The 9,667-nt window shown below is 36.5% G+C and overlaps 1 protein-coding gene across 1 annotated transcript in view; it reads right to left on the bottom strand.

Annotated features, from left to right (window-relative positions):
• The window catches only part of AKAP6 (A kinase (PRKA) anchor protein 6), a 524,496-nt gene that overhangs the window by 52,007 nt on the left and 462,822 nt on the right, over positions 1 to 9,667 (bottom strand). The window contains exon 11 of the mRNA XM_006889980.1: positions 4,653 to 4,868. Within this exon, the coding sequence (XP_006890042.1) occupies positions 4,653 to 4,868 (216 nt within the window). The remainder of the gene's footprint in view (positions 1 to 4,652; positions 4,869 to 9,667) is intronic.

Below are 9,667 nucleotides of genomic sequence, written 5' to 3'. Positions count from 1 at the left end.
CCAGAAGTCCAGGCTGGGTTTAGAAGGGGTCGTGGTACTAGGGATATTGTAGCTGATGTTATCTGATGAAGATAAGTTTTTTTAAAAAAACCTGCAGTAGAATTACATCAACAGGAAACTGTCAGAATTCAAGCTAGATTCCGAAAAGGTTATAGAAAAAAAAATAGCAGTACTGACATCAGATGGATCTGGCTGAGCAGAAAATATTAGAAATATATTTGCTTGTGTTTTATTGATTATACAAATAAATGTGACTGTATGAATCATAATAAATTATAAATAACTTTGAAAATTGCCATTTCAAACACTTAATTGTGTTTATGTAGAACGTGAACATAAACCAAGAAGCAATCATTCTGCTTCTTGTTCAACAGAACAAGGAGTATTGCATGTTTTAAAATCAGAAACGGTGTTCATCAGGATTACATCCTTTCTTCATACCTATTCTATTGGAATACTAAGGAAGTAATTTGAGAAGCTGGACTATTTGGTATCTGGATCGGAGGAAGATTCATTAGCAGACTGAATGGTTCAGATGGTAAGACCTTGCTTTCAGAAAGTGAAGAGTACTGAAGTACTTACTGAAGAAGATCAAAGGCTATAGCCTTCAGTATAGTTTACATCTCAATATTAAGAAAACAAATATCATTATGAATGGATTAATATGAAACAACATAACAAATGCAGAAAAGACTGAACTTATCAATGATCCATTTCACTTGGGTCCATAATTGACACCCATGGAATCAGTAGAAAAGAAATCAAAAGATATGCTGCTATGGAAAAGTCTGCCATCAAGGACTAAGAATAAGGATGCCAGTTTAAACAATAAGGTGATCCTAGTCTAAGCCATCTTATTTTCAACTACTTAACATTCATGTTGAAGTTGGTCAATAAATAAAGAACACAGAGCAGTAGTCATGATTTTGAAATGATGTTGGCAAAGAGTATTCCATACACTATTGACTGTCAAAAGAACCTGAAGCCTGGGTGGAATGGTCCATAGGGATTTGTATGACTAATCTAAAGGTGGCACTTTACTGGTAGTTCAAATCTATCAGCAATTCTGTTGGAGAAAGACAGGCAATTCCTTCTTGTATAATTTGTAGCCTCTGAAAATCTACTAGAGGGCTCACTATGCATTAGTTCCAATTCAATAACAATGATACTTTAGAAATGAAAATCAAAAAGTACAGCCAGGGATCTTCTTTATAGGCAAGAAGAGTGAGCCTGCATTTCACCAACTTTGAGCATGTTATCATCATAATGTGTCTGTCCTTGGAAAAGGATACTATGCTTGGCAAAGTACATAAGCAAAAGAGAGGAAGAAATCAACAAGAGGAAGACACAGTGACTCCAACATGGGCTTAAATGCAATGGATATTGTGAGAACAGTACAGCGTTGGGAAAAATTTCAATCTGTGCTACATAAGGTCACTCAACAACAACAATCTTTAAAATGACTACTACAGATTATTACTTAAAAAAAAAAAAAAAAGAAAAACCACCTCACTTATAGGGAGCTCTGGTGGCCTAGTGGCAAGAAGCTGCACTGCAATCCCAGAGGTACACAGTACGAATCCACCAGATACTCTGCTGGAGAAGGAGGGACAATCTCCTCCTGTACCAATAAGGTCTAATTTGATGGTGCACACACACAAAATAATAAAATAAAAAATACTTATTTAGAAATATTATGGATAACCTATTAAAACCTATGTGCTCTGTGGGGATTGTTGAGTTCAATAATGAGCAGAATATTGCCGCATGACTGATTTCTTTGAGCTTCAGACAAGTGGAGAAAACCAACAGTAATAAAACCATCCCACCAACAGGTCTAAAATGAATAATGGGAATAACTTGAAGAATGATTAACACTTCTTTGAAGGATATTTCCAAAGTGCCCAGTAACAAAAACCCTGTAACATAGAGCCATAAAAATACAGGCTCTTTCTATGTACTGAACCTAACACACAGTTCTAGAACAACTTTACCTAATGTCTCATACATAATTTCCTTTAAATATGACTTTTGGAAAAACAAGAGAATACCACAGGGTATTGCATTTAATGTTTTATAACTTGGAAACATCATCCTTAGTGAACAGTAAGAAACATCTTCTGGTCTTATGAAGGTGAAATATTCTTAAACATATGTCACTCAAAGATAGTTTGTGACATACAATTTAGAAAATAATATAGGCATGTTTTTGATTGCCTTCAAGTTGAGCAAGACTCACAGCGACCCTATGAGCAAAAGGCCTGAAGCCCCTCTACCGGAGACATTTATCAAATTTCATAGAGTTTTTGGAGGCATGTTGTTTAGGAAGTGGACGCCACTCTTGCTTCCAATGTACACACTTACTTGACAAATATTTACCATTACTTACTGTGTGTGTTAAATCCCTGCCCTGAGAAAAGTAGAAAAGTGAATAAAACCAAGAACCTCCACACAAGCAGGGGAATGGATTTGAGTGGGGACATATGATAAGCAAACAGTTCACTGACAGGTATGTGATTATCTACAAGGCCACCTTCCACATCAGTGAAATACTAGTTTGTCCATCAAGGCAAGATAGGCTCTTTACTCAACCAATAGAGACATGAAAAATAAATATTGCCATCATCTCCAACTGATATATTCTGTTGCTTGCTGAATTGCTTACGTTAATGTTCCTCTCTACTTTTCAAAAACCTTTCCTTTCAGTGGTTTTTGGTTTCTTTGACCCAAAGGGCCTTATTGGGTACTTTAAATTTTTCAAACAACCTTCACATTCCACAGCAAATCTCAAGAAAATTATACACTTTTCACTATGTGCAATTTACTCTGTCTCAGTGTAGCTTCAGCATCTGAGACGCATTCCAGGTTTTTCCAAACTAAAACTTCGCTTCACTGTAGATTCACTCACTCAAAGTGCTGTGAAGTTGGAACCAACTCATAGCTGACATCCAGAGGGTTTCTGGAAGTGGTAATTCTTGTAGAAGGCTGCTCATCTTTCTCCATGGAAACACTGGGTGAGTTTGAACTGACAGAGAAGTACCACCTCTGAGTTAGCGGTATAACTCCCTAGCTCATAAGAGCTTACTACTTCACTGAGGAAGTGGGTTAAGTATGTCTGCGTCTTTTCTGAAAAGATAGAGTCCAAAATTTCTGATTATCTGATTTCAAATAAATCCCAACACAAACCAGCTTTTCCCTTTCAAAATAGTTTGTCGGTTACTGAATGTCAGAACTTTCCCAATTGCATGTGGTTTTGTTAAAGTATTATTTATTGCCACTACCACATTGAGAGGGAACCCTTGCGGTTTAGTAAGGAAACAAAGGCATGAAGTTCAAATCTGCCATCTGCTCTGAGGGAGAAAGAGGAGCAATCTCCTCCTGTTTGATTAAATACTTTAAAAATCTGCTGGAGGATCACCTATAAGATAGTTCTAATTTGATGGTACATAACAACAACTATATTGAGAGGTTCCACACTATAGAAGAAAAAAAAAAGACCTCCAAACACTCTTTAAAAAACAAACAAACAAACAAACAAAAACCCACACAAAAAACTGCAACACAACCAAAAACCTTCCAGCTAAATAGCTTCACAACAGGTCATTTCAAGAAAAGACATTCAATTATATAGACTCTGATTACTGGTAATAACTTTGAAGTCTTAGGAAATTTACCAACTTCAGCTCAAAACAATTAAGCAGGATTGATGAGGATAAAATCACCCCCTAAACTCAATATAGCTACAGATGCAAAAAGAGCAGGAAAGCTTAACTGGTTTTGATAATACTAGGACTCATAGGAAGACTCCCCAGTGGGAGTGTTTTAAAAGCTTGAATGAAAATATATTTCTGAGCTTTTTATTGTATTATGCATATATGTATGTATTTTATTTATGTTAGTAAGACATGAGAGTTATCCCTTCAATTAACGGTACCAGCTCAAGATCAATTTGAGGAATGTGATACTTTTAATTCATGAATTATTTCTCCTACAGGAGTAAAGGTATTCCTTGTACAAGTATGCGTTATGTAGTACAATGAGGCAACTTTCTAGTCAAATGTATATCCTTCATCTGGCCAAGAGTCAGAATTCGCAATCAATTTTGGAAATCCTTAAAGATTAATATTGCCTTAAAACTCTGAGAAGAGACCTGCTAGCTCTCAGTAGTGTGATAATGCTATCAAATTGAACTGCAGGCAGGAACAAAGGAGGATTGGTGTGCAAATGGACAGTATTCAGTCCTATCATATAATGGAAAGTATGTTTTATTCCATCGCTTTATTTCTAGCCCATATACATTGTTCTAGATTCTCTGGGAGTATTAAGACACCTAGTAAAATATTCTTGTATACTATACGTTTAATGAATTTTGCTTGTAAAGGATTGGTTGATATAATTGATGGTTCCATCTGGTAAAGTCAAACAAAATCTCCATGTGTTTTGACAATGACTCACGCTAAAATGCATCTAATTAGTAAGGCAAATAAATCTCTGTGTTATAGTAAAGTTTAACTTAATGGTTTTTAGATAGCTATAACCTTTAGTTAGGTGAAACCAGGTCCTGAAATTTTTTTTTTCCTTTTGGGGCATGTGAGAAACTACTGTTCTTATTTAAAAAAAAAGAAAAAGAAAAAGAAAGCAAGCTCACTTACAGACTCCTTTCCCAACTTCTTTTGTAGCCGTGTTTGCCATTGAACAGCTTGCATGACAATGGCTTCCCACCTCCTTTCCAGGTTTACAATGATCAGCTGCATGGGCTGGTGGTCTGCGTTGAGGTTGCAGGTCTCCCGGTCATCCAGAAGATGCTGGCATAATCTCAGAACAGAGGCCACACCTCGACGCCGCTGCTTTATTTCAGAACATAATGTCTGCAACACAAAGAGGGGGCAATCCATAAATGTCTATGAAGCATCTTTCCATAAAAGATGAAGTACCCTCTTCCAACATAATTCTAAACCGTGGTGACTGCTCAGCTAGGAAAAATAAAAAAACCAACAACTGAATGAGATGAAAGGCTCTAGGATATCCTTTAGAACAAAAAGAAACCCATTGTTGTTGATTTGGAACTAAGTCTCCATTTGTTTTCTGAGGCTGTAAATCTCACAAGAGGAGATTGCCCATCTTTCTCCCTTGGAGTTACTGGTGCATCTGAACCACCAGAGAGGTTTGGCCTTTGACTTGGTATCATAACTCTCTAGAGACTGTGCCACCAGAACTCTTTTCCCATTAGATTAGAAGTCTCTTACAAGTACTCAACTAAAGCTGAAAACCTTAATTACATCCATTCCTCTACACAATTTCAGTGATTTCTCCCTCCAAAATGTAGCAGTATACCTTAACACCCAGGTAATTAAAAATTTATAATCTATTGAAATAAATCACTTAAGTCATACAAATATTAAACAATCAGACTTTGATTGCAGATCACAGGAAATACCAAATACTGGAAAATCTTCCAAAAAAGAAATGGGGATTTTAAAAATTTATTTCAATGTTGTGTGAAGCAAAAAAGTTTCATTTTTCACTGACTGGAAATAATGACATAAGATTGCAACGAATCTTGATGTATAAAATCTATTAGTGAGAGGGAGGAAGATGAGTGGTATTTTTCTGCAAAGCTTGATTAACAAAGCAATAATGTTCTGAAAACAGAAATTAAGATGCTCGATTATTACTGCACTATTTGTTGGTTGCTATGTTTCTTTTAATAGGCTTTCACACGATTTAGGAAGGATATTCATGCATCAAAATAACATTTTGCCCCCAGAAGCATTTGTATTGCTGCAGTGACCCTAAGCTGAACGATTTGAGGGAAATAGTGGGTACACATGTCTAAAAATATTATATCCTTGCTTTGCCTACGGATATTGTGTAAGTGATATTCTAATTCAAAGCCTTCAGGAGAAATGATGATTATATCCACAAACATCGCTGAATTACTAATCTCTTTCTAGTGCCACAATTGGACTGTTCTAACAGTTAACAGATTGCTTATTAATCAACAAGAGTAAACAAGACAATGCAATTTCATTTAGTGTGAGTGTTTTAATGCCTAAAAGTATTTGTGCTTAAAATGTTAATCTAGATAAGACTTCATTAGAAGAAGTCTTAAAATGATTAAATGTGGTTCATTGCAATGTGTGAAGAATAGGGGCAGTAGATCAGCAGGTGGACATTTCATACAGATGTTCCACTTATTGATATAATGCAGGCTATAGCCATTTAAATGACCCTAACTCAGTAATCGCTGGAATTCTATTATTTCTGTAATGAGAGAACCCTGTACCTTTAATACTTCTGAATTTTAAATAAGGTGAATGACAAATTCCCAAACCTCTATTTATGGCAAAATATGACTAGGAATTTTATTATTCAATTTATACCAGTGCAGCATTTTCAGTTATGTTTCCTGAACTTATCCTTATTTATTTTCCTAGCATTCATTACAATTTTCCTACATGATCCCTGATACAAGCACCAGGTCTGACAAATATATTTACTGATGCTATTCATTAGTTCAATGCTGAATGAGGATTCCAACATACAAAGATAAAACTTGAATACCTACTAAAGAAACTCTGAATATTTCTATTTCCTCCTCCAAACCTTACACATACCTTGCCTCTATATCTCCTCCCTCTTTTCTGTCTTTTCACTCCATTTTGGTTTTGTCCTTGTTGTTGTTATATGCCATCAAGACACGTGTGACTACTAGCAACCCCATTTACAACAGCTCTGAAGCCTGCCCTGTCCTGAGCCAGTCTCACTGACTCCAACACACCTACCCACATTCCCCTAATAACTGTGTCAATCCATCTTATTCCAGGTCTTCCTCTCCTGTGTTGTTCTTCCACCTTTCTGAGCATGATGTCCTTCTCAAAGGATCAGTCCCTCCTGGCCACATGCTCAAAATATATGAGACAGGGCTTCAAAATCCTAGCCTCCAAAGAAAAATCTGCTTTCGCCCTATCCAAGACAGATTGGTTTGTTTTCTTGGTGGTCCATGGTATGTTCAAGACTCTTCTCCAGCACCACAACTCAAAAGTATCAATAATTCTTCTATCATTCTTAGTCATTGTCCAGCTCTCTGATGCATAGCAAGTAATTGTGAAGACCATGGCCTGGAACAGGTGCACCTTAGACTCTAGAATGATATAATTGTTTCTCAGTACTCTGGGAGGTCTTAGACAGCAGTTTTACCTAGTGCAATTTGTCTTTTGATTTCCTAACTGCTGGTGTCAAGAGAGTTAATTGTGGAGCTGGGCAAGCTGTAACTGTTAACAACTTCAATCTATTCTCTATCCATCATGGTGCTAAGCCTATTGAATACTTGTCAATTCTTGTTCTAATATTAAACACTTTTCCTAATTTGTTAAAAGTAAACAGTTGGGAAAATGAAAAAATGTTTTCTTGTCATAGAGCTGCATCTATGACATCATATCTCCATACCTTTTCAATCTCTAAGCAGAAGAGATCATCCAGGAGGCTAGGCTTTATGAGGAGGAATGCGGCATCAGGACTGGAGGAAGACTTATCAACAACCTGCATTATATAGATGACAGAGCTGTGGTTGCTGAAACTGAGGAGAACCTGGAGTACTTGCTGACATAGATCAAGGACTACAGCCTTCAATATGGATTGGAGCTCACATCAAGAAAACAAAGATTCTCACCAAAGATTCTGGGTCTATTGGCATCATAATAGATGGTGAGGAGATTGAAATTGTTAAGAGCTTAAGTTTGCTTGGCTCCACAATCAACACTCTTGGTACCAGCAGCCAGGAAATCAAAAGACAAATTGCAATGAGGAAGTCTGTTGTCAGGGACCTCTCCAGGGTACTGAAGAGCAACAACATCAAGTGGAAACTAAGGTGTTCCTGATGCAGGCCATAGTCTTCACAATAACTTGTTATGCATTAGAAAGCTGGACAATGACTAGGGACGATAGAAAGACAATTGATGCCTTTCAGCTGTGGTGCTGGAAAAGGGTATTGAATATGCCATGGACTGCCAGGAGAACAAACAGGTTAGTCGCCTGAAGGGGGTGAAAGCAGGCTGCTCTTTAGAGGTAAGGATTCTGAGGCTTCGTCTGATACTTTGGGCATGTTGCCAGGAGGGACCAGACCTTGGAGAGGGACATCATGCTTGGAAGGGTGGATGGACAGGACAAGAGAGGAAGACCCTCGATGAGATGGATTCATTCCGTTCCTGGGGTAATGAGGTAGGTTTTGCAGAGACAATAAAGGTGGTACAGGATACAGCAGGTTTCAGGGCTATTGCACATAGGGTGGCTATGAGTTGCAAGTGACTCACTGGCATGCAACAACAATTCATATTTTGGATGTAATACTGTCCTTTTTAATGAGATTATTTAGGTTTTTATGTGACCAATATCTTCCAAGGAAGTCTTTTAAAGATCTAGGAGATATAGTTGGTAAAATATCATTGTCCTAAATACATGAATTTCCATGACAATCATTAGAAAATATATATGTGTTTATTTACATGTATAATTATTTATATGTACTTAAAATAATAAATGCATAATAAAATGAGTGGATTTTCTGTTATTGTTTCCTAAAACTATTATATTATTTTCACGCTAAATTATGTATACAGCAAAATTAAGTAAAACTATTTGAGGAAAGGTTTATTTTCAAGTTTTTGCCTTTCTTTTTAAAACAAAAGTCTTTTTAAGCAGTAAACCAGGTTAAACAATGTAAAGTAATAAAACAACCTTCTGTCTGTCTTCCTGACCTTCACATACATGTACTGCCCCTTCCACATGCTTGAAACTGCTTCAAGCATGGAGGCTGACACATGCTCCTTCTTTTAAGAAGCACAGAGTCTACTGGAGGAGGACCACACAAGTAATTATGATTTTAAGTATAGTGCAGACAGGGAGGCATCAGCAGAAGAACGTGCACATTACTATTAGAGGAATAAGTGAAAATTTCAAGGAAAGATGGTGCCCCAAGAAACAAAAGTAAACATCTTCCTGGTATTCTCTACTTTCAACGAAGATCCATCTGACATAAGCAATAATATTTTCCATTCTTTATACTTAGACTAAGGCTTTAATTTTTGGCAGTTATTTACTAAAACTGTACTTTTAATTACATGTTGAACACAGATTGCTTAGAAGCATACACAAAGACAAGATGTCTATTCTTAAGGAGCTTGTAATATGGTTGTAGAGACAAAACACTATCTCTGCCAAGTAAGACGAATCCAACAAGGCAAGTTTTCAGTGAAAATGACAGAAAGTGTTTGAGGGTTTTCAGATTGGGCTGTCAACTTTACCATCACATAATAACAAAGTCAGAGAAAAACACAAGGCTCTATCACTGTTAGCTTAAACAAGATGATGTTTCTGAAACGAAGTTTATTATGTGCAGTAAAAATGATTATGTTATGATTGTTGTTGTTAAGTGCTATTAAGTTGAGTACAACTCATAGAGACCCTGTGAACAAAAGGCCTGAAGCCCCTCTACAACTACAGACATTTACCAAAGTTCATAGAGTTTGCGGAGGCATGTTGTTTAGGAAGTGGATGCCATTCCTGACAAACAATACAAAATAAGATAATAGATTTTATTAATGTATTTCATGTAGATTAACCAGATTACAACTAATTATTAACAATCATGTTAGTCTTATTAATTTCT

Source organism: Elephantulus edwardii, unplaced genomic scaffold (assembly GCF_000299155.1).
Source record: "Elephantulus edwardii isolate Elephantulus edwardi_28Jun2011 unplaced genomic scaffold, EleEdw1.0 scaffold00084, whole genome shotgun sequence".
NCBI lineage: Eukaryota > Metazoa > Chordata > Mammalia > Macroscelidea > Macroscelididae > Elephantulus > Elephantulus edwardii.
This window is presented reverse-complemented; position numbering and strand designations above follow the sequence as displayed.